The sequence below is a fragment of the Bos grunniens genome, chromosome 4 (genome assembly GCF_055505025.1).
Source record: "Bos grunniens cultivar Pamir isolate PY7600 chromosome 4, Bosgru_T2T1.0, whole genome shotgun sequence".
In the NCBI taxonomy this organism is placed as follows: domain Eukaryota; kingdom Metazoa; phylum Chordata; class Mammalia; order Artiodactyla; family Bovidae; genus Bos; species Bos grunniens.
The window spans coordinates 8679230-8705496 of NC_141168.1; the positions used below are offsets into that span (position 1 = coordinate 8679230).

The 26267-nt window shown below is 44.4% G+C and overlaps 1 protein-coding gene across 6 annotated transcripts in view; it reads right to left on the reverse strand.

Annotated features, from left to right (window-relative positions):
* The window catches only part of CNTNAP2 (contactin associated protein 2), a 2322173-nt gene that overhangs the window by 251182 nt on the left and 2044724 nt on the right, over positions 1-26267 (reverse strand). For all 6 annotated transcript variants that reach the window (XM_086398240.1, XM_086398242.1, XM_086398243.1 and 3 more), the window contains one exon: positions 1780-1998. In XM_086398240.1, the coding sequence (XP_086254366.1) occupies positions 1780-1998 (219 nt within the window). The remainder of the gene's footprint in view (positions 1-1779; positions 1999-26267) is intronic.

Below are 26267 nucleotides of genomic sequence, written 5' to 3' on the forward strand. Positions count from 1 at the left end.
TGCCTAGAACAGTCAAATTCATAGAGTCAGAAAGCACACTGGTAGATTCCAGGGGCTGGGAGTCGGTGGGGAGAGGGGATGGGGAGTTACTTTAACAGGCAGAGTTTCGGGTTTGGAAGGTGAAGAGTTCAGAAGACGGACGATGGTGAGAATTGTACAGCACTGTGAATGCGCTTAGTGCCACCGAACTGTGCAGTTAAATATGGTTAAAATAGTAGGTTTTATATTATGTGACTTTTACCACAATGAAAAAGTTTAAGTGGCCTGTTCTCAAGTCAGTCTTACTTCCAGAGCTGACTGACCAAGTTCACACTTTTCACAACATTTCACCAAGGAGTGGACACCTACATCACCTGTCTTTCTGTGGCTTCCTAACATTCTTCAAGCATCCCACCATAATCATGAATGACACTGTGGGGACTCTGACCTCCACTGGGTAAGAGCCCAGGGGGCAGGTCACCTCTGTGTTACTGGGTCTGAGACCACCGTAGCCGACCGACTTGACCAACGAACACCCACACACCCACAGGGGAGGTCTAAGGTGGCACGGCAGCTGCAGAGTCCTTCAAACTTGCATTCTTTGCAATCCACAGAGGAAAATTAGCAAATTGCCTGAAATATTAGTATTCTGGAAAATAAAATTTAAAATCTCACTAACCATGGACACAGGTATTGCTTAGAAGTAACATTAGGTTCAGTTAGAAAATGTCAGAAGCAGAGCCCAGACTGTGGGCCTGGAGCCACTTCCTGCAAAGGGTGCTTTACTTTTTGCTCTGGTTGAGTTTCTTCTCAGTGTTGATCTCTTTCCTCTGTGTGAAGATGCTACATAAGGAGAAGGCTCCATCTCCCTCTGCCTAGAACTTTGAGGCTGGGCAGACAATGGAGTGGATTTCTACTTCTCATTTCAAGCAAACTTGAACTTAGGGAGCCCATTACACCATTCCTCCCTCTTTGTCCATCCTTCTTTTTATAGTTATGAGTGCTCTAAATCATTAAGGAATTCTTGTTGTTGTTCATTCGCTAAGTCATGTCCAGTTCTTTGTGATTCCATGGAGTGCAGCAAACCAGTCTCCCTGTCCCTCACTATCTCCCAGACTTTGCCCAAGTTCATGTCTATTGAGTTGGTGATGCCATCCAACCATCTCATCCTCTGCTGCCCTCTTCTCCTTTGCCTTCCATCCTTCCCAGCATCAGGGTCTTTTCCAATGAGTCGTCTGTTAACATCAGGTGGCCAAAGTATTGCAGCTTCAGCTTCAGTGTCAGTCCTTCCAATGAATATTCAGGGTTAATTTCCTTTAGTATTGATTGGTTTGATCTCCTTGCCGTCCAAGGGACTCTCAAGAGTCTTCTCCAGCACCACAATTTGAAAGCATCAACTCTTCGGCACCCAGTCTTCTTTATGGTCCAACTCTCACATCCATACAGGACCATTGGAAAAACCACAGTTTGGCTCTACAAACTGTAAGGACTTCAGTGAAGGTCTAAAACTATAAACCTAAAACTGCACAGATCAGGGACCTCAAAGAAACCCTAGCCACCCTATCATCTTGTAGGATGTGAGGACTGTGACTTCCAGAAAGCAGAGAGTGACATCAGATTGAGGGCTCCTGTGTCTTCTCCCTTGTCTCGCATCCTGTCTCGGAGGAGACCACAAGAGGCAAAGACACTTTTAGAAAAATCTCTATCAGAACCCCTGTAGGCAGTTTTCCTTTCCCCAAGGTGAACGCCATCACAAGCAATAGAGAAGTCCTGCTGGTTGTCCCGTGTCCCATCACTCACCCACAAACAGCTGGCTGTAGAGCTCCAGGCGGGTGTGGCCTTCTGTCGGGGCCTTGCGGACCTGCTGTGGCAGACGGTCCACCTGCAGGCTGGCCTGCTTGACGTTCCTCTCGGCGGTGACCCGGTGCCACTGGTCATCGTTGAGTGGGGTGGGCGACCTCACCACCATCTCCACTGGCCCATTCCCAACGTCAAATGAAAAGGACACTTCTGTGGCAGCTGGAGGAACAGAAACAGGAGAGCCACATGAGTATTCCCTGCACGCATGTGGGAGTGCCAAGTCGCTCAGTCATGTCTGACTCTTTGTGACCCCAAGCGCTGTAGCCCATCAGGCTCCTCTGTGGAGCCATGGATTTCCCAGGCAAGAATACTGGAGTGGGTTGCCATCCCTTCTTCCAGGGGATCTTCCTGGCCTAGGGATCGAAACTGCATCTCCTTCATTGGCAGGTGGGTTCTTTACCCCTAGTGCCACCTGGGAAGCAGTATTCCCTCCCAGATACCAAAGAGCTTTAAAGCTTAAGGCTTCCCTGGTGGCTCAGATGGTAAAGCATCTGCCTACAATGTGGGAGACCCGGATTCGATCCCTGGGTCAGGAAGATCCTCTGGAGAAGGAAATGGCAACCCACTCCAGTACTCTTGCCTGGAAAATCCCATGGATGGAGAAGCATGGTAGGGTATAGTCCATGGGGTGACAAAGAGTCCAACATGACTGAGCGACTTCACTTTCACTTTTTCTAGAGGAAAAACAAAGCAGATAGAGAGAGGAATGTACACCTGTCACCTGCTATTGTATACAGTGGTATACAATCTTGGAGGAGGGATAAAGCGTCAATTCATTGTTAATGAATCATAACCAAGGGGAGGAAAGTGAGCTTAGATTGGGGGCCAGGTATACATTTCTTTTCTTATTTTACCAAGAAGTTGCCCTCATTGAGTCTTTCCAAATAAAGAACTGAAGCCTAGGACATTTAAGTCTACGTTGAGCTTCTTAGATTTAGTGAGTAGTGGAGTCAGGATCTGAACCAGGCTTGTTAACTTCTAAAACCTGAGATCTTCCAACTCGACATACTCTGCGACTCTTCAGTGTCTCCTAGGATGTGACTTGTGGCCCTGGCTGCACTTTAGACCCACGCGAGTGCTTTATGAAACATACCTGTATGCAGCTCCCTCCCCAGGGATCCCCACTCAGCTGGTCTGGGTTAGGTGTTGGTATTTTTTAAAGGCTTTCTGGAAAATATTAATATATACCTAGAGTCGAGAGCTATTGCTTTGGGGGAATTTGCAAAAATTTATTTCCTTAATCTAATTTTTGGGCTTCTCTGGGTGGCTCAAATAGTAAAGAATCTGCCTGCAATGCAGAACACCTGAGTTCAACTGAAATGGAGCTGGACCCACACAGAGGGCAGGTCCTTGCCCCCCACCGTGTCCTCTGCCAGTGGAAAACTTTAGTCAAAGAGTAAGTTTAATCAGAGAAGTGAGAAATGCTGAAACAAAGGAAAACAGTCAAAGGAGACTAAATAAAAATAATGTAGTCACTAAGCATAGTCAAGGACCTTTAGTTCTTTCTCAAGGGCTGTAGATAATATTCTGAGCCATATCTTGTGAGCTGTCTTACAGATACCAAAACCCCAGGTGGAGAAATTAACTACACGATGATCAGACTGTACCCAGGACTTGAGCTGCCACAATTCCGAGAATTGACTGCAAAGAAATGGAAACAAGTGCACCCCGGAACTGGAGATTAACTAACTGTCATGAAACAACCAAGATGATGTGAAGCAGACCACTGATGACCAACTGAAGATGACTGTTACAGATGACTGTGCTGTTTCTGCATGTAACCCCCCCCGCCCTCTGTTTATAAAAGCTCTCACCCCTGCGTGTTGCGGGGAGGAAGTCAGCCTTTGGGCAGATGTCTGCTACCCTACCCCTCTGGTTTCCAGCATCTGAAATAAAGCAAACTTTCCTTTCCATCGACCTGGCCTCTTTACTGGCTTCTGAGCGGCAGGCAGCCAGACCCCCCACACACGTACTCTTTCAGTAACGAGATCTCTGGGTCGGGAAGATCCCCTGGAGGAGGGCATGGCAACCCACTCCAGTGTTCTTGCCTGGAGAATCCCTGGACAGAGGAGCCTGGAGGGCTACAGTCCATGGGGACACGACTAAGCAACTGACACTTTCAATCTAATCTTTAAAGTTCCTCTGGAGAGTTTGGGAGCTGTGATCTGTGCAGGCAGTGAGGATGACCCTCCTCTTTTCCTGAACCTTGGGGCTGTGCGCAGGGCAGCGTGGGTCCTGCCTAAGACCCCCTTCCGGAATCACCTGCTGTACACCTTGAACACTCGCCATCTGGGATGCCGAGTCCTTCTCATAACTTCCCCTCCGGCACTGACCACAAATCATTCCTTTTATTTTCCTAGGTCTGCTCCCAGTCAACCTCCTTGATTAAATCACCTTCCAACAACAGAAAAATGGGTTAGGAGGGTGTGCTGGTAACTTCAATTGTTAGTAGCTTTCTTACTTCACATGTTAGGTTTTAAATTCCTCAGTGACCACCAAGTGCTTTATAAACACTTTTTTTAACTTTTTTTTTTTTTCCTGCCATTGGCAGGAAAGGCAGAGTGATGGGGAAGCAGCATGTGGGTCCCAGCTCCTCAGCTTGGCGAATGCTTTTTGACAGAACAGATTCCCCACATCACTGGAGGGCCTAGCTTTGCTTAGAAAGTGATTTGGTGCCTCTATCTATCAATAAGCCTCTGATGAATCACCAAGCGGTTTAATTAAATATCTGTCATTTTTTCTCCCCCAGGCTAATGAAAAATTCAGCCGCTTGGCACTGGTACCATTTCGAGATGATGTTGCAAGCAATCAAACTTCTAATTTAAAAACCGCAGTGGGCTGGATTCTCTTGGGACCTAGACTGTTCCCCACCCCTGGGTCAGGTCCTTCTGAGGAGGCATTTACTCTACTGAGCTCCAGAGACATTAGACACAGAGCTCAATGTAATCAACCTCATTGTACTGGGGACTTTGGCTCCTTTATGTCATTAGAAAGGGGACTTTAATTTTAACACCTGTGGTGATCCCACACGTGTGCTGGTGACATTTCTTCTCTGAATTAGGGGCTCCTGCATTCCAGGATTCACTGGAGTGACCTTCACCAAGGTTTCTACACAAGTATGATGAGAATGCAGGTCAACAATAATCTGACTCATGGACGGAATGATCTTTCCCTGAATTTCTGGCATGAGTCGATGGGGAAAATGTAACTTCAGGTTTTAAGACTGAATTTGTTCTGTTCTTGCAGTGCCGTGTTTTAGCAGATGCATTTTAAAAATGTAAGTTGTCAGACTAGCCAGAGAACAAGGCTTTCCGAGCTAAGTAGGAAAGATGGTTTCATTTTAAGAGGCATCAGCAGCCATCAGGGAAATACAATGTAGGGATAAATTGAGTTGAGCCCTAAGGTTTGACTTGGAGGGACTGATGCTGCTCTAATTTTCTCCACTCCTCTCCTCCTGCTATGATGGATTTTTGTTCGTGTCACCATTAGGAGAAACCCTGAGGACCAGCAGCTACCAGGAAATACCCATGCTTCCCTTTCTGCTTGTCACACTGGATCCCCTGTTTCTGCCTCTGGGCCATGGTCTTCTTAACATCAACACTTCCCTCTAGAGAAGGAGAGAAGGTCCCCAGGAGCCCACTGTAGCTCAGTCCTCTCTCCCCAACTGGGTGCAGTAAGAGGGACTCTGAGAACAGTCCTTATTGTTCAGTTGCTCAGTCGTGTCTGACTCTTTGCGACCCCACGGACTGCAGCACACCAGGCTTCCCTGTCCTTCACCATCTCCTGGAGTTTGCTCACATTCACATCCATTTAGTCAGTGATGCCATCCAACCATCTCATCCTCGGTCACCCCCGTCCCCTCCTGCCCTCAATCTCTCCCAGCATCAGGGTCTTTTCCAATGAGTCAGCTTTTCACATTCAGCTTCAGCATCAGTCCTTCCAATGACTATTCAGGATCGATTTCCTTTAGGATTGACTGGCTTCATCTCCTTGCAGTCCAAGGGACTCTCAAGAATCTTCTCCAGCACTACAATTTGAAAGCATCAATTCTTCTGTGCTCAGCCTTCCTTATAGTCCAACTCTCACATCTGTCCATGACTAGTGGAAAAACCGAGAACAGATCCTCCTCCAAGAGCCTCCATCCAGGCTTCACTGAAGAAACCTTCATAGTTTCAGCCCATCCCACTTTCCTGTGGTGCTTCCCGAGGAAGGGGCCATGAAGCCCCACGTGAGAGTGAAGGAAAGAGTTCCTTCATCTGTCATTCAGCATCAGCTTCCCCGACATTGCCTTTGAGAAATCCCATCTCCCTGCCGAACGGCAAGTGTGTTTTAAAAGCTTGTAAAGTTCAGTTTGCGGCTGATTGCTCTTGGTCTTCTGGGTGAGAGGAGCTGACATTTTAAAAAAGATAATTACAGAGAGAGTCAGCCAGCGAATGAAAGGGAGACAGCGTAAAGGACACCATGGCCAACGACACCATCGTCACTTAACATGCGCCTCCGGTTGAAGACGGAAGGGCTGCCCTGTTTCTGCCTGTGGAAAAGGGATTTCTGACATCTTGAAACTATTCTTATTTCCAGAACTAAGTATTTGAGAGTTGGGTGTTTCTAGGGAGGCTCATTAGGGAGAACACTGTAGCAAACACGATGGTTGCCTTTCTGTTGGTGTCAGGAAGACTGGGGAGCAACTTGCTTCCAAGCTCACAAGCTGGCTTGCCATCATTTTGTAGATGTGGATGGAAGACAGGCCGCTCCTGGGTCAGAGACAAAGCGTTGCATTCCTCACGGGGCAGCAGGCAACACGAGCGTCCATCTGCCTTGGTTTCTCTGGGACCTGGCTCCCATGGGGGCTGCGTGGAGCAGTCCAGGGGGGATGTTGCTCAGGTAGCCGGTGCACTCTGACCTCAGGAAACCCCTAAGTTTTAGAGGGGCTGCTGGCAAGTCTGCTTAATGTTTGCCTTGGGAAGAGACATTAGCTTTATTTACCCAGTCAGGAAATAAATCTACCTTCTGTTCTGGAGGAAGACAATCTATCTTCCAAGACCACTATACCCACATCCTTTCAAAGGTATGAACAAAGCTGACAATGCCTCTTGTTCAGAAGATAAGCAGAAATGGGAGAGACCCACGGAGAATTTTGCCTGACAGCTAGCTCTTCCCCTACCCTCCTCCCTGTGAGCTGACCCAATTTTGCCCAGGAAGCTATGTGCTTCCACACAACTCTGTGCTTCACATATGGATGGCCCTACCCCGGGCCCAGCGGGTGAATCTGGATTTTTTCTAAGTCAAACACGAGAGTGCTGTGCTCCTTGCCAGTAACCCACTTAAGATGGGACCTTTCATTTCCTCTGGCCAATAAGGCATGAGGGGGGGCCTTTAGAAGACAAATCTATTAGTTCATAAGGGAAGAGGGAGTCATCCATCTTCACTCCCTGATCTTGGGTGGAGATGTGGTTCCCAATGTTGGTGGGGCCATCTTGCAAACTCAGACACACTGAGGAGAACAGGGAGGGAAATGGGATGAAGCTTGGGCTTAGGTGACATTGCTCAGCCCCTAAGGTATTCCTGGAGCCCCACAAGGCTTCTTATGTGAGATATCCATTATTGCTAAAGCCATCTGTGTTGCAGCTGAAAGCATCTTAACTGATATAGAGAACGGTTTAGCAATCAGTATTTATGATTTCTAGTCTTCACTCTGCCTTGTCCCCTTTTTGGGTTCAGTCTACTGGTATCTGAAAGGGGGATTACATCTATAGTTTCCCAAGAGTTTCTGTGTCCAAAATGTGTTTGAAAACATATTGACAAGCTCTAAGTTCCCTTTGAATGTGAACATTCTATGATCTAATTTCCAAGAGATTCTTAGAGAGACAATAAATGAAATACAGTTGGTCTTACTGGTGAGTGAAAGTAAAAGTTGCTCAGTCGTGTCCGACTCTTTAGCCCCATAGACTGTAGCCAGCCAGGCTCCTTTGTCCATGGAATTCTCCAGCTCTGTCCATGGAATACCCACTGGAGTGGGTAGCTCTTCCATTCTCAGGGCATTTTCCCAATTCAAGGACTGAACCCACATTTCCCACATTGATTCTTTGTCATCTGAGCCACCAGGGAAGCCCAAGAATACTGGAGTGGGTAGCCTATCCCTTGTCCAGCAGATCTTCCTGACTCAGGAATCGAACTGCGGTTTCCTGCATTGCAGGCGGATTCTTTACCAGCTGATTCTTTAGAGCTACCAGGGAAGCCCTGGTGATCTTACTGGCAGTTATATGTATTGGAACACTACAGGGAGAAAAGAGGGATGTTGAAAAAGAAATGCATAAGGTGGTAGATGGGCATTAGAAACAAGCATAGATGGCAGAAACTGTCTTTGATCACCTCTGGATCATGACTGCATTTGAGTGACAAAGTAATGAATGGGACAAAGCCATGGACAGCTCTTGGTATTAATACAGACTATCTTCTCTCCCCTTCTTCGAGTATAATTCCAGCAGGTGGCACTATTTGCTCTCATTCTAACTCACCATGCGTTTTTCTCAAACAAATCACTCCAGGCTTACTGTATTGAGAGATGAATTTAACAACTGCCTAGAAGAGTAGACTTTTGGACTCTGGGTTCTGCCAGCAGGTGAGGTAAGCTTCAGACACATTAGACTCAAAGTGCTATTGGGAAGCAGCAGAAAAAATTGGTCATTCAGTACAGCGTGGGTAAAAAGACCAGGGAAGGTACACAAAGTGAGCATGCTGAGAAGACCAGCCAGCACGGTTACAATCCTGGTGACTTCTTCTTTCCCTTCTAAAGTGAACTTCAAGGATGGATAGCTTCCCAAGGGCTATTCTGCACCAGATCTCATTGGATCCATGTAACAAAACTGGTAACAGGCAGAGCGGACACTTTAGCCTCACTCTGTGAGTAGAGAATGTTATAAATAAGTTTCTGCTTTCTTTTTCTTTTCCATGAAGGAAGGGCTACGTGTCCATTAGGAGGCAAAATAATTTAGGCAAGAGGAGAGGGTATGAGAAGGCGCAGGGAGGCTGAAATGAGGTCCCCGTGGGGATCAGAAAGGTGTGGAACAGGAGGAAGAAGTAAGGAGAACACCGGTGCTCCTGTCCAAGGCCAGGTGCTCCACTGCACACCGGATGCCGTTCCTTCCTGCCTGCTCCAGGGCATGTCTCTGGCAATTCCCCCCTCCCTGTACAGACTCTATCATTTGTCCTCTACTGGATCATTCCACAGGAACGTACCGACACGCCTCTAACGCTAACAGCCACCACCGCCACTACACAGCCCTTCTCTGGTCCTTGCATCCCATTCCTTTCTTCCTTGCTGTTGCCAAATTCCTTGAAAGAGCTGCCTCTGTGCTCTCCGCCTGTGTTGCTCCTGTTAGTCTTTCTGCAACCCCATCACTCAAGGCTTTCTCCTTTATTACTTTGTGACACTGTTCTCCTCTCAGCTCCTAAACACTTATTGGTCCCTTAACCCAATAACTGTACGGCTGTTTTTCCACCCCTCTGCGAACAGCCTGAATTTTAGAAATTCCTTCCCTAAATATTCTATGTTTATGCCTATGACTTCCCTGGTGGCTCAGATGGTAAAGCGTCTGCCTGCAATGCGGGAGACCCTGGGGTTCAGTTCCTGGGTCAGGAAGATCTCCTGGAGAAGGAAATGGCAGCCCACTCCAGTATTCTTGCCTGGAGAATCCCATGGACGGAGGAGCCTGGTGGGCTACAGTCTATGGGGTCGCAAAATGTTGGACACGACTGAGCGACTTCACTTAAACATTCTATGTTAAATAGCATCTCCCCCACCCACATCCCATCCTTTAGCTGCCTTTCCCCCTTTATCCTAATTTTTTGGATCTACATAGCATGTATCAGCATCTGGCACAATATATATTTGTGCTCTTGGCCTCATGAAAGCAGAGGAGCTATTTCCTGTTTTGTCTCTTTTTTGCTCACTGCCTAGAACAATGCTTGACACAGAGTAAGCACTTGACAATTTATGAATGAAGAGCAACACTCTTGCCATTCAATTGTTTGGAGGCCAAACAATTAGGTAGTTACTCTGAGAAAAACAGCTCCCTGCATTTTCCTAAGGCAAACCATAACTTAACACACTGGGGTATATAAGGAATGCCATCTTATAATTCTGTAAGCATCTTCCCTGAGATCATACAGTAACATAATGTATATTTCTCAGTCTAGGAACTTGATACATGAGTCACCTCTGTTTGAAACAGACTGTGCCAAATGTTGTTCCCAAACATGTGACATTTGAGGAACAATGACACGCCCAAGATAAACTCTGTAGCGGAGCTAGTAGCAGAATTTTCACTCATTTCCACATCTTGTGCTATTTCCACTCTACTGTTAGGAACAAGGACGGGATCATAATTATGTTTTTCAAATTTTGGCCTCCATAGGAAACTGCTAAAGAAACATGCCTAATGAATATTTCAAGGCTCCTTTCACTTAGTAGGCTGGGGTGGGGCTCTGTGTGTGTGTGTTCAGTCGCTTCGGTCGTGTCTGACACTTTTTGACTCCATGGACTGTAGCCCGCCAGGCTCCCCTGTCCATGGGGACTCGCCAGGCAAGAATACTGGAGTGGGTTGCCATTTCCTTCTCCAGGGGATCTTCCTGACCCAGTGATGGAACCCACGTCTCTTATGTTTTCTGCATTGGCAGCTGGATTCGTAATTTACCACCAGTGCACCTGGGAGTCTGTATTTTGCTAATGCCCAGTGACTCGGATGCAGGTGGTCCTGGAATACTACTTTCAACACTAGGGTTGCCAAGTTTGATTCCAGTAGGCAGGTCCTAGGGATCTTTTGCTTCTTTGTCATCAAGAGATTTTCAAACTGTATAGTAAACACTTTAAATTTGTCCAAGGAAGGGTCCGGATTTGCCCTTGGTTTTAGGCAGATAGTATCTAAAGCTTTGGAGTGTTATGCCTGGTAGGGGTGTCCCTGTCTGCCTGGGGGCCTCGGGTCATGCCAGGTAGCCTAACAAGGTGATTTGGGTAATGGCTGGCCTTACCACACAGTATCTGGGGTGGGGACCTTGCCAGATAGTATTTAGGGTGGAGGCTGACCACTCCAGATAGACCAATAATGTGATGATGGGGGTTGGATCACACAGTTCAGTCCCTGGAGGGGCTGGAGACTGAGGCTGGCCATGTGGGCAGTGGGGCATTCCTGTGTAATAGAGCCTGGATAGAGACTCTGAACACCAATGCTCGGGGAAGCTGCCCTGGTTGGCAGTACCCCATGCGTACTGGCACAATCAATTCCGGGAAAGGAAAGTGTCCATGACTCCATAGGAAAGGCATGCCTGCGGGCTCGGCCTCTGGGGCTTCTCCTGGTCTGTGCCTCTGTGCTCTTTTGCTTGTCTGACTCGCATCGATTCTTTCCCTGTAATAACCATAAACATGAGTAGAGCAGCTTCCAGTGAGTTCTGTGAGTCCTTCTAGAGAATCATTGAAACTGAGCCTGGTTTGGGGGACCCACTGAACTTGTAGTGGTGTCAGAAGTGTGTGCAATTTTGTGTGGGCTGTGGTCCTTCCAAGTCTGCAGTTGGTCTAATTCTCTGCGAAAAACTTCGCTTCAGTTTTGAAGCATATAATCCAACCCATCAGTGTTAAGGCTGACGGATGTCCGAGAATGAAGTCCAACTTCCAAGCTCACCTTCACTGCCTACAGAAGGAAGCTGAGTCTGTAAGATGCTCACATCCGGTTGTAACTAACCAGTGAGCTTCTATTTTTCTAATCGTGCTGTACCATTTTTCATATCATGCAGGAAATAAACCCTACTAATCTTTACTAGAGGCTTAGTTTGTGAGGATGGAAATTTCTAGAGCCAAATATGCATATTCACACCCAAAATCTCAGTGTTAAACACATTTGAACATGAACACTGGCAAGGAAAAATATTATTTGAAGTCTTTTGGAAATTCTTCAAGGAAATGCCTGGAGCTTAAGAATCAATGCGCTGAACTAATTTTTAAACTTCTGGTATCTTGATAACCTCCTGAGTATGAGAGATCTTTCTCTTTATGTATTTTGGCCTTTAAGCCTTTTATTATGGTTAAAAAATAACTTCACAAAGGCATCCATAGAGAAAAGGAAACAGAAGGGAGTTACCATTGGCCATGCAAAAACAGAGAGCTGTCTTTAAAATGCAAAGCCTTTCTAATTTTAGCTTTCTCCATGCATTTAACTAACTTCTGAGGATAACTTCTTGAATATTAATGGACCTATATTATATAAAAAGGAAAAAGACAAAAAGCTTTCCAAAAGGGCATGTGGCTTGAAACAGCCCCTATCCTCAGTAAGGGACATGTAGTCAGGGTTTAAATACCCACATGTTTGGAATCAGCAGGGACTTGTCTGCTGGGCAGAGAGTGCCAGTTTGGAAGGATAAATGGAGGTCCCAGATGGTGATGGTGGTGAGAGAATATTTGTGATGAAAGAAAATGTAGAAGCTTCAGGAGAGAAACCACAAAACTGGATGCCTAAGGATTCTCCCGAGATGGAGAGGAGAGTGGATCAAAGATGGGATGGATGTCAAAGAAGCTTCTCTCTTGATTAAGATTAACTTGTGCAGCAAAATGGAAACCATTCATTGGGGGAAATGTGCTTTCGTGGAGGACCAGGGTGATTTACGGGGCTGGTTTCAGGTGATGTCAGAGAGAGTAGGTTTACTGAGATATTTGGTGATGGAGAGTTCAAAAAGAATGGAATGTGGGATTTGATGGCCAACAAAGGTAATACAACTGGATGCAAAAACAGCTTGAATCAGAAAGAAGTTCACAGGTGTTAACATGGACCAAGCTGAAGCTTATAAGGAGATACAACACCAGTCAATTAATCAGTTATAATTTATAAATGGCTGAGCTATGGATGCCTGTGTTTATGTGGACACATCGTATTGTTGTACAGTCACTCAGTCGTGTCCAACTCTTTGTAACCTCATGAACTGCAACAACCCAGGCTTCTCTGTCCTTCACTATGTCCTGGAGTTTGCTCAAACTCAAGTCCACTGAGTCAGTGATGCCATCCAACCATCTTATCCTCTGTTGTCCCCTTCTCCTCCTGCCCTCAATCTTTTCCAGCATCAGGGTCTTTTCCAGTGAGTTGACTCTTCACATCAGGTGGTCAAAGTATTAGAGACTGAGCTTCAGCATCAGTCCTTCCAATGAATATTCAGGGTTGATTTCCTTTAGGGGGACAGGTTTGATCTTGCAGTCCAAGGGACTCTCAAGAGTCTTCTCCAACACCATAGTTCAAAAGCATCAGTTCTTTGGTGCTCAGCCTTCTTTATGGTCCAACTCTCACATCTGTACATAACCACTGGAAAAATCATAGGTTGACTATATGAATCATTGTTGGCAAAGTGATGTTTCTGCTTTTTAATATTCTATCTAGGTTTGTCATAACTTTTCTTCCAAGGAGCAAGGACACATCGTGAGTAAAAGCCAAAGGCAAGATCCAAGGAGAAAAGGATGAGGCTTTGCAAGGTGCATGCCTGCTGATGAGGGCTGTGAACAAGCCATCATAAGGAAAACAGACTGCTTCCTGGTTGCCACGGGCTGAGTTCCAGCCCAGACTATAGGTCACATCATGGACACTGTTTCTGTCTCTGTTCTACAACAAATTGTTTCCTATCGAGCAAATTCTTTCAATGCCAGCTTGGTATGACTTCAGACATGACCTCTCTAATGAGGGGGAAAAGTGCCACATGAAGATTCTATTTTCCACATGCTATAAACTCAGAATGCAAAACAGAGATTTATTCTGTTTTCCACACCAACACCAGATGCTCTTCAACTACAGTATTTGGAGTATCAGGCAAATAATGGAGACAAAGTGAAACCATGCCACGGGGTCAGCAGAGAGAGATGACAGCAGGGGAGAATCACTTTCTACATAACAACCTTCTTAAAATGTGAAAGACTTCCGTAAATGTGCCTTGAAATCTTTGTGAAAGATCTAAATTATCTTAACAGTTTTCCTCTAGCTACAATTACTTAAATTTGTTCTTATCTTCTATTTAGTAATGAATATTAGAAATGAGGAATCTTAGGGTTGAACATTAAAAATACAGTATCTTAGAATCTCAAGGTTGAGAGCATCCTAGGAGAAATGCCCAATTAACATTGTAGAAGAGTCAACAGACCCCTGAGGTCATGCATTTCCGCCTCTGCAAAATGACAGGACAGCACTTCTCAGTATCACCAGTGGCTGGGCCAACCAGTTTCTACCCAAACAAAGCATCCCATGAAAATGGATCATGTTAAATAACAAAAGTGATTCACCATCAGGTACTCTTCCTTTTCTCTTATTTCTGGTCATAATAGCTAAAAAGACAACTTTCTTAATCAGTCTACATAAACAAATATTTTGCCTTCCAAAATCACTGCAGATGGTGATTGCAGCCATGAAATGAAAAGACGCTTACTCCTTGGAAGAAAAGTTATGACCAACCTAGATAGCATATTCAAAAGCAGAGACATTACTTTGCTAACAAAGGTCCATCTAGTCAAGGCTATGGTTTTTCCAGTGGTCATGTATGGATGTGAGAGTTGGACTGTGAAGAAAGCTGAGCGCTGAAGAATTGATGCTTTTGAACTGTGGTGTTGGAGAAGACTCTTGAGAGTCCCTTGGACTGCAAGGAGATCCAACCAGTCCATTCTGAAGGAGATCAGTCCTGAGTGTTCATTGGAAGGACTGATGCTGAAGCTGAAACTCCAGTACTTTGGCCACCTCATGCGAAGAGTTGACTCATTGGAAAAGACTCTGATGCTGGGAGGGATTGGGGGCAGGAGGCGAAGGAGACGACAGAGGATGAGATGGCTGGATGGGATCATCGACTCGATGGACATGAGTTTGGGTAAACTTCAGGAGTTAGTGATGGACAGGGAGGCCTGGCATGCTGTGATTCATGGGGTCGCAAAGAGTTGGACACGACTGAGCAACTGAACTGAACTGAAAGACTGTACCGAAATGCCAAAGAACTGATGCTTTTGAATTGTGGTGTTGGAGAAGACTTTTGAGAGTCCCTTGGACTGCAAGGATTCAACCAGTCCATCCTAAAGGAAATCAGTCCTGAGTGTTCACTGGAAGGACTGATGCTAAAGCTGAAACTCCAATACTTTGGACACCTGAGGTGAAGAGCTGACTCATTGGAAAAGATCCTGACACTGGGAAAGATTGAAGGCAGGAGTAGGGGACAACAGAGGATGAGATGGATGGCATCACTGACTCAATGGACATGAGTTTGAGTAAGCTCCAGGAGTTGGTGAAGGACAGGGAGGCTTGGTGTGCTACAGTCCATTGGGTCGCAAAGAGTCAGACACGACTGAGTGACTGAACTGACTGACTCAAAGACTGTAAATATCAAACATGTGAGAACGTTTTTAAGGGCCAATCTGTATAAAGTTCAGACAAGCATGTTTACTTTTTTCTTGATTTGATTAAGGAATGGATCATTCTGTCTCAAGAGCTCTTTATGAGAGAACAATTGTGGGTGGGTTTGAGCTACTTGCCAGCCTCTGCCTCAGTTGGTCTGAAAACAGAGTGAGTGGATGGAAGAGCCTTGGGAATAGGTCATCCTTTAGGAGGGCCGCCCTGCAGGGCACATCCTTGTGTGGCTTTCCTGAATGAGGTCTTCCACATCCATCATTCCAGCCTGCCCTGCTGCTCCGTGCTGGGTATGTGAGCAAGACTGAAATAGCAACAATGTACCACCTACTCTACATATGCACTGGCATGATGGTTTGAGGATTAGTAATAGGAAGCCAGTGGAGAAGGCAATGGCACCCCACTCCAGTACTCTTGCCTGGAAAATCCCATGGATGGAGGAGCCTGGTAGGCTGCAGACCATGGGGTCGCGAAGAGTCGGACATGACTGAGCGACTTCACTTTCAGTTTTCCCTTTCATACATTGGAGAAGGAAATGGCAACCCACTCCAGTGTTCTTCCCTGGAGAATTCCAGGGACGGGGGAGCCTGGTGGGCCACTGTCTATGGGGTCGCACAGAGTCGGACACGACTGAAGTGACTTAGCAGCAGCAGCAGGAAGCCAGTAGATCATATTGTGTGAAAATCTGTCTTCTAAAAGTGAAGCCAAACAATAGAGGATAATTAGCTAAATGGAGCAATTGGAAATTGAGGCACCATATTTCCCAGTTCTTTTTCTTAAGTCTTGCCCCCATTTGTTGACGTAATAATCTTAATTGTCATCTCTCGACGCTGATATGACCAGATGTAGGAGGCCGATGGACCATAAAACAAAGCCCTGAAGATCTCAGATAAACACCATACCAGCCAATAAGAATGCTTTTGTTTTATGTTCTGTAGGATGTATAACAAAACCATAGCCTTCTTGTTTTATTTTGTAAATATAAAATTATGATCAAAATTATACATGCTCTCTTGGGAGTTCTGATACAGTCTCTGCCCTCAGGTGAAAAAACAATCACTGTTGCAGAGTTTAAAAAAACAAATGACATGGAGTTGATGTTTGGCAGAAACCATCATAATACTATAAAGTAAGCTCAACATTCAGAAAATGAAGATCATGGCATCTGGTCCCATCACTTCATGGGAAATAGATGGGGAAACAGTGGAAACAGTGTCAGACTTAATTTTTTTGGACTCCAAAGTCACTGCAGATGGTGATTGCAGCCATGAAATTAAAAGACGCTTACTCCTTGGAAAAAGTTATGACCAACCTCGATAGCATATTCAAAAGCAGAGACATTAATTACTTTGCCAACAAAGGTCCGTCTAGTCAAGGCTACAGTTTTTCCAGTGGTCATGTATGGATGTGAGGGTTGGACTGTGAAGAAAGCTGAGCACGGAAGAATTGATGCTTTTGAATTGTGGTGTTGGAGAAGACTTTTGAGAGTCCCTTGGACTGCAAGGACATCCAACCAGTCCATTCTAAAGGAGATCAGCCCTGGGTGTTCTTTGGAAGGAATGATGCTAAAGCTGAAACTCCAGTACTTTGGCCACCTCATGCGAAGAGTTGACTCTTTGGAAAAGACCCTGATGCTGGGAAGGATTGGGGGCAGGAGGAGAAGGGGACGACAGAGGATGAGATACCTGGATGGCATCACTGACTCGATGGACTTGAGTCTGAATGAACTCCGGGAGTTGGTGATGGACAGGGAGGCCTGGCGTGCTGCGATTCATGGGGTCGCAAAGAGTCGGACACGACTGACTGACTGAACTGAACTGAACTGAACTATCCTCCAAGTAAAATAAATAATTAAAAAAAACAACAAGGTCCTACTGTATAGCACAGGAATCTATATTCAATATCTTGTAATAAATTATAACAGGAAATAAAAAGACATGGAAATGTGTTTCTAAAATGCGGTTACTTGAAACAAATATGTTACAAACAGTATGTACTACTATGATCACCTTTCTGTAAAAAATTATATATAAGCACATAGAAAAATGTGTGGAAATGTGCACATCAAAAGAGTGGTGTTACATATGTCAGAATTTGAGAGTATAGTTGATTTTGGGGGGTTATTCTTTTTGCTTTTCTGGATTTTTAATCATTCAACGGTAAATAAACACTGTGTAATTTTTGAAAGCTACTATCTGATCATTTTTCACTGTTTTTGCAAAGGTTGGTGACATTTTAAGCTACTCTATTCTATAATTTTAGCCAGTATTTAATCAGAGAGATTAATCAAAATGCAAAGAAGAAATTTCATTTAAATACAGAAAATTAGAGAAAATTTAAAACTAGATTGAAACATTCTTCCTTACTTCTTTCCTATTCTTAAGAGCTCTGAGAAGACTCTTTAAAAAAGAGAGTGGTCAAACTGTACCATAAAACCATTTTGAAGAAGACGTGAGCTTTTTTTCCATATTAAAAATGGCCCAAATAATAAAGCCACGCTATTTCTCAAAGAAGAACCCTCACAGGTCTGGAGTGCCAGCACGTTCAGATGTTTAATGCCTACAGGAGTCAGAATGCAAGAAGAGCATATTCAGTGTTATAATTACACTTGACAGATATACACTGTTTCTATTATTCATTGGGTCTGGTTGCACTTACCCAGAAAGACCCTGTAGAATACTAAATATCAACCCTCTCCATGAGAAGTCATTTGGCATTCTCTGCAGTTCTCAGCAGAGGGATCAAATTCAGAGATGCAGAAAACCAAATCTGATCATTTTAATACTATCCACAAAGGCAGGTAAAATGAGTCATTTCCTAAGAGGCTTTAAGTCCATCCAGCTAGCCTTCTTTTGTCTAACTCTTAACATGGGTATGCGGAGGGTCATTACTTGAACGAGAAGGGTCTTCTAACCAGTTACTGGGCTTTTGCTATTTTCTTTTCAATTCCTCAAATGCTCCATGATCTTTCTCTTCTGGAAACCTACCTCGACGTCTTTAGACAAGGTGAAAGCTTACTCCTTCTCAGGCCATAGTGCCTGTGACTGCTAACCTCTCATGAAACATTTTCTCCTTCTCACGAGACCCCTGAAAAAGTACCATAAATCTGGGAGTGGCATTTCCTGGACAAGGAGGTGAAGCCACATGCCTAGTTACCACCAACAGAACAAGAACAAAAGGAATGTGTGTCTCTTCTGGACCAGTGTGGGTACGAAGAGAGAATTCTTCTCCAGCTCCCTTCCTCTCTCTGCCAACTGGTTTAGAAATGCCCAGGCTCTAGGAGATGTGGAATCACAGCACAAAAGGAGCCTTCACTGTGTGGAAGGACTTCCTGGAACGAAGCCTGCAGATGGCACTGCCGTAATGTCATGGAAACACGGGGTTTTATTGTTACAGCAGCTTAACTTAGTCTTAAACAATAGTATTTCTTATTCCTAAGTCTTTTATGACCTTATCACATGTAAAATATTTATTCATAAGATTAAAAACTATAACCAAAGGATCTTCTCCCTCAGACCACTGAAATTTTGATGGGATGAAAGGCGTTGCATGGGCTTATTCTAGTTCCAATACCCTGCTCTGTATCAGAACACTGCCATAGTTTAAAAATATATATGTTGTAATATGATATTTGAATGAATTCCTGGAATTCTCTAATTCATAAAATGGGCTTCCCTGGTGGCTCAGCAGTAAAGAATCTGCCTGCAATGCAGGAGATGTAGAAGACGTGGGTTCGATCCCTGGGTCAGAAAGATCCCCTGGAGGAGGGCATGGCAACCCACTTCAGTATTCTTGCCTGGAGAATCCCTTGCACAGAGGAGCCTGCTGGGCTACAGTCCATAGGGTCTCAAAGAATTGGACGTGATTGAGTGACTTAGTGCATGCGCACACACACACACAAACACAATTCATAAAACTATGAAGTTTCAGAGCAAAGAGACGTGTCTGAGAGTCTTACGGAGATTTTAGATTGTGCATGCTCAGGATGTCTGAGCCACCTCCTTACTAAACCCACCAAACTGAGCTCCCAAAGAATGGAGAGGCACCGCTGTGTCTTGACTACTATAAAGGTGAACAAAACCTTTTCCTACTTTGAGAAGTTTGTCCAGGACAAGGTCAACATTCATCAATAGGGGAGGAAGTTCCCTTTGCTCCTCAATACTTCTGTTCTAAACTGTATGGACTCAGATCCCAGAACTCTTAAGCTGGCACATGCAGCTCTATTGTAAGCCACTCTTGAAACTCAGACAAACAACAAAGCTCCTTACGGCCAGCAGTGGCATATGAGTGCCATTTACAATATTACATCTATAGGAAGATATATTCCAGGTTCTAAATAACAGGCTCAGAAACTCCTATAACACAGTCCCTTTGTAAGTCAGAAAGTACCTAAACTAAAATTTTATTTTTTTAAAAAAGCATATCATAGAGGTAGAAATAAGTCTTTCCTAAAGTATTAAAGCAAAATATATTCAATCTGTGATCCTAGTCCTCTATTAGATTTCATTTAAGCCTTATATTTCTCTCTGTCTATTCAAAGTTCCTATCTTGATTACTGTTAAATATCACCTTGAAATTTGAGCAAACTGTGTCTTGGAGGAGATAAGTCCCTGAACTCTTCATTTGTAAAATACTGCTTTTGTAAGGTTTCCAGCTGACATCCGGTTGGCCGATGTTTTGTCATGCGGCTTTAATTTACGTTTGTCTGATGACTCGTGAGAGCCTAGAGCTGTTATGTTTACAGTTGCCTTTGGCCCTTGGAGATTTTTCTGGTTTTGAGCTATTTCCAGTAATCTTCCCCAGTCACTCAATATATTTAAATGAAGCTCTGCTCCCTGGTTTATTGTATCCTTTTTTGCAACTGGCTTTGAATTAATTGGTCCCAAGTGTCGTCCTTGGTTGGATCAATTCTCCAGTGTTTGTAACAAGCACTAACTGACTTTGGCACTAACCCTTCCCTCTCCAAGCATTTGCTTTTTTTTTTTTTTTTTTACAAAATATCAAGCCTTCAGAGACACTGGTAGCATCTAGAAAGGCAGATGTAAAGTCTCTAACCTCCTTACAACTCCACACATACATTTCTGCCTCTCTCACTAATCCGCGTGTCTGTTTCTGTCAGGATAACACACTCTTTCTCCCAGCTCTGTCCCGGGTCAGGACGCATGAATCCTCGCTTCTTTAGTTTCTTCTCCTCTTAGGACGTCTGCTCTCTTCCAGCTGCCCACAGGCAGGCTGATTCTAGTAGCTGGCCTTTCTGACACTTTAATATGCCATCTCTTTGAAGGGAAAGGTTTTGTGGATGATCACACGCTATAAATAATGTAGAAAACATTTGAATCAAAGGGAATGAGACAGAAGAGAAATTCCACTCCCAAAAAAATCTCTAAGAAAGGTCAGCACTTCTCTAAAGACGACACACAACACATTCCTCAAACACTAAGTGAACATGCTCTCTAATGAGGATGCCTATTATTTTCCAGGCAATGCACCAAATTAATTGTCTTATAGAAATGTTGCTTTTTTTTTTTTTAAGGAAAATGAAAGACTTCTCTTTTATGTATGTTTTACACTTTAAATTAGGATACAGTAAAAACATCTTTTGTGTGGGCAGGATTTCAGTAGGGAGGTTGTCTTCTAGATGCCTCTGGAGTATGGAGAGAGAAGGGCAGGAACAGAAACTTTGTAGGAACAGGTGACTCTATCTGGCTTAGAGGACTTCCCAACCTCTAGAAATTTCCAAATCAGCAGACATGGGTAGACCAGTAACATCTAAGGTAATTTTGTTATTTTTCCTATCAAGAGGACATCCTAAAGTCTATTCTTTTAACTCTAGGGTACCTATGCCATTGGGGGCTTCCTAGGTGGCATTAGTGGTAAAGAATCCACCTGCCAATTCAGGAGAGGAGAGACGCAGGCTTGATCCCTGAGTCAGGAAGATGCCCTGGAGGAGAGCATGGCAACCCACTGCAGTATTCTTGCCTGGAGAATCCCATGGACAGAGGAGCCTACTGGGCTACAGTCCATGGGGTTGTAAAGAGTTGGACATGACTGAAGCAACTTAGCACACACACACACCTATGCCATCTACTCAAATAACTGTCTCTTCAGTGAGACTGGCAAAGAAATCTGGGTACATTAAAGTTGACAGTGTTACCAATTATTTGTATATCTTTTAATACTTAGAAATGTACATGGCTAATACACCAAATAACTTTAATAGAGCACAAGTTTCATCTTCATTTATATTTCTGAACTGTTTTGGTCCACAACTGAAATTGAAAAGTTTAAACCAGAAATTAGAAAAATTTGTAAACATTAAGAAAATTCACAACAGTGTTTCTATGCAGGTTAAAAAACATTTTACAGTGTTTTTTTTCTTATGTATTATAATGAGCAAGTCAGGATCATTTAGATTCCCAGATCTTTTACACTAATTGAGCTCATAGCTGGACTTACAAAGAAGTAGAAATACTAAAATTTTTCCTGAATCTATGTTGATAACAAGAAGGGTAGGATAATTAAAAGGAAAAATCCAGGTGCTAACATCTGATCTGTATTACTAAAAACTCACAATATTTATCAAAGAAAAAACACCCTAAATAACGTCCCCATGGCACAGAGACCAGTAAAGTGGAATTAGACATTCCTCATGTCTACACAAAGGAAGCTCCCTTAATACAAAAAGTTGTTCCAATTCTGGAATAGTGGAACATAAATTGCCATTAGTTTATTTCCTCTGATTCATCAGTTTCTATATATTGCAGAATATTTTCTTCTGTCACATTCTTGAGCATGTGTACTGCAGAAACCGGGATCTTGGAAAATGAAGGTTTTTCCTTAATACGTTTCCCGAAGATTAGCAGGACACTGGACTGCTGCCAGCACATTTTGTGGAGATACGCCGGTTAAATGCAAATCTGTGCTCTGAGTCAACTTGATACCTGGAAAAGCTCAAGCTTTGTCAACAGGGAAGCTTATGCTAAAGTATCGCAACAGTTGCTGGTTGTTTTTGTTGGGTTGCTAAGTCATGTTTGATTCTTTGCGACCCCATGGACTGCAGCACATCGGGCTTCCCTGCCCTTCACTATCTCCCAGAGTTTGCTCAAACTCGTGTCCATAGAGTTGGTGATGCTTTCCAACCATCTCATCCTCTGTTGTCCCTTTCTCTTGCCGTCAATCTTTTCCATCGCCAGAGTTTTTTCCAGAGTCGGCTCTTTGCATCAGGTGGGCAAAGTATTAGAGCTTCAGTTTCAATTCCTGGTTCAGTTTCAGTTGCTGGCTGCTTCTCCTGAATGTTTTCCAGACAGTGAACATCCCCTTCAAAATCCCCGCATTGTGTAAGTTCTTTTAAATCGTTAAACAAAGAATAAAAATGCTATAGTGAAGTGTGAAAGTGTTAATCACTCATGTCTGACTCTCTGTGATCCTTTGTACTATATAGCCCACCAGGCTCCTCTGTCCCTGGGATTCTCCAGGCAAGAATACTGGAATGGATTGCTATTCCCTCCTCCAGGGCATCTTCCTGACCCAGGGATCGAACTCAGGTCTCCTGTATTGCAGGCAGATTCTTCACCATCTGAACCATCAGGGAAGCTCTAAGAAATGCTATGGTCACCGTTTATCATCAAATACTTCTAAACACTTCCTCTGATTACAGTTCACCTTGAGGAAAAACCTACCAATCAGTCACCCAACCCCTTCCCATGGGGCCCATGTCTTGGGGCCAGGGGGGCAGCTGGGAGGACCCTTGGCCTCAGTGCTTCTTCTGTTCTATGGCTCCAGAGACTGCACTCAGCAATGCATCCTCCCAGGAGACTTCCTCTCCCGTGCTTACCACTGCCATCCTTGAACCCAGGGACTGCAATGCTTGGATCACAGGCTCCCTGTCCACTGCGCCCTTTGCCATGACTTTCCCAGCCTTTTCATACAATCCAGAAGCCCACATGCATGGCCAGACGATGCACCGTAGACCTGCTCATTGCCCAAACTGCTTTCCCGTGAAATCTTGAATTCCTAAATTTCACCAACCACAATCATCCTTCCACCTCTCCATGTATGTCTATCATCATTCTGATCCCCACCTCCCCTGAGCGGCGCTGTCCTTTTCCATCTAGATTTTCCTATGTTTCTCCATTAGCCTAGCACCTCATTCATTGATTTTATTCTTTCAACAAATGCTTACTCAGCACTTGCGATGCGCCAGGCAGTATTCTGGGCCTGGAGATCCCACCAAGCACAGAGTTCTACAGCCCTTGCTGCACTGGTGAACCACGCACCTCACCTTTGCGATGCATCCACGCCATCTATGACTAGCTTCTTCCTTTGGTATCCAGAGCCAGAAATGTTGGTTGAGCCTCAGTTACAATGGCTTAATCTCCAAAGAATCTTCTCTTCTTCTCCAGGCAGAAGTAATTGTTGCCTCATCTGGGTCACTGCCGTGTATTGCCCTAATATTTATTAACATTTCATCTCATCCAAAGTACTGTTTTATACTCTAGTCTCTCCCACTAGACTGTGTGCGATGGGATGGGAACATTCTTATTCTTCTTGAGTTCCTCTTTGACACGTATGGAGTAGGTACCCAATAACTATTGGGCTGAAATATTCAGATTGCCGTGTATTTAGAATCAGGCCTGAGACTTGCCTAAAAGTCTCTACCACCTGTGTCATACTTCCTACTCTAACAACACTGAATGTTTGCAGCTCCCAAGCACCCGTCACATTCCCCATCCTTATGCTTCTCCTTGCCTTGTCCTTCCTGCTAGAGTTCTTTCCCTTACTTCTTCATGTAGCTAGTTTCTTTGCCTGTTCTTTATGACCCAGCTTGAGTATCACCTCATCTTCTTCTTCATTCCCAGCTTGGGTTGTGTATCTCTCCTCTGGAGATTTAAGATAGCATATACCTATCGTTGTAATTTATTTATTGTATTTAAATGATCATAAGCACTGTATCTGAAATCAGCTGGATAACCTGTGTGTCTCAGTTTCCTTATCTATAAAATGTGGACAGAACTTGTTATGAAACCTAAAAATGTTGGTATCTATAAAAGTTTTAGAGCAGTGCGTGGCACTTCCAAAGTTCATAATAAAAGTTATGCATCCATACTGCAGTCAGTGTGCCTGTCTCCTTTAGTAGGTGAGGGTCTTGGGTTCTCTTGTTTTCACCTTGGAACCTCCAGGACCCACCCTAGTGCCTCTGACACAGCAGGTGCTCAGTGAGAGGTGGCCTGCTGATGGGACCACAGTCAAGGTCAAGATCGGAGCATCTTGGCCAGAAAAGGGATGTAGGGAAGTCAAGTCGTTCCCTACGGGGAACTCTGGAAAAATAAATGGGAATGTCTGTGGTTGTTAGTGAATATTTTCTAAAGCATGGCTCCTTGGCCATCTCAAAAATAACTGACAAAAAATAAGCAAACAAACAACAGAATCAAAAGTAATTTCTGGTTTGGAAATGGACTGGCTTATCTCTCCTCTTTCCATCAGTCCCTTCAGATGTTCTAATTCTACATTTCACTCATTCTCAACTTCCTAGGGGACGTCACTCCTTCCACCAGTCCCTTTCTCTCCCACATCTCTAACTTCATTTTTCTTTACTGAATTCCCTTTAATATACATGGTACTCAAGTCCCTCCCTACAAGAACAATGAAGAAAACCACCATCTCTTGATCTCTGTATCCACTTCTGCTTACCCCAGACACGGTCTCACATTCTGACAGTGACCTCTACATGTGAAAGCTGAAGAGCCCCTTATGTTCTTCCTTTAGTGATCTCTCAGTTCGGTGGCATCAGGCACCGTTTTTGTTCTTGAAATTCTTTCTGTGTTTGAGTCCTGGGATATCACCGTCTTCCCACTTCTTTGCCAGGCTTCTACAAGCTCCTTTTCTCCCTTCTATCTTTTAAGTGTGGTTTTCACCCTTGGCCATCTGGTTTCCTCTCTCTGCACATTTGTTCTGGGCAATCTCATCCATGCTGAGGCACCCACACTTATTTCCTGATGATTCTCTAAGTGACGCTGTTGCTCACATTGCATGCTTGTAACTCAGAGTGCTCTGTCAGGCTTCAGACTTGTGTACACGGCACACTCTACATGTGTCCACTTGGAGAGACATTCCTTGATCCTGTGGGCCCTCAAGCTCAGAACATCCAAAGGCAGTTTTCATTTTGCCCTCCAATGCCATCATCCTTGGTAAAAGTAGTTCTATCCACACAATCATCAAAATCATCCCAACCAAATGTTGGCTTCATTCTAGAACCTTCCCTCCCACTTCACTCTCATAACCACTTTGTTAGAACCTGTGGATTCTCTCTCCTAAGCAGCTCTCTCATCTAGGACCCTTCCTTGTCATCTTCCCCAGCTCCCATTCACTCTTCACCATCTTCACAGCAGTCCCTGCCACTTCTTCTCTGGCTTTTCCATCTTTCCTCGGGTGAACACAGATCTGATCGCATTATGGCCTCTCTCACCATAAATTTCAGGGTCAAGGCAAGCCAGCTCACACCTTCACGGACAGGTGTTCTCCTTTTAGTAACATTTTTCCTTTCCAGATCTTCCTTCTGCCCCCACCTTCCTCCCCTTCCTGCCTCCTGGTCATCTATCAAAATTTAATTAAAGCATCACATTCCTTGGGAAGCACCTGCCACTTCAGTTGGGTTTAAATGCCCCCTCGGTGCACTCAGCCATCTCTCTCAATGTCTGTTCCGGGAGGTGGTGTGGTTTGGTGTTAACAGCAACAGACTCAGGACAGACAAAAAATGTTTGGGGTTAAGCACTGGTTCTGTCATATCCTCTCTGTGTGACCGTGACCAGGCAACTTATACCCTGTGCCTCGGTTTCCTCATTTGAAAAACAGAGATACTAATGGTGGTGCTCCAGCCCAAAGGGTGGTTAGGGAAGTAAGTGAGATGCTGTCTGTAAAGTCCTTGGAAAAGTGCTGGAGACACAGAGCGTCTGAACAAAGCTGAGCTATTTTTATTGTTATCATAGCTGCTGACTGACTTGGCTGCTTTCCAAAACAAAC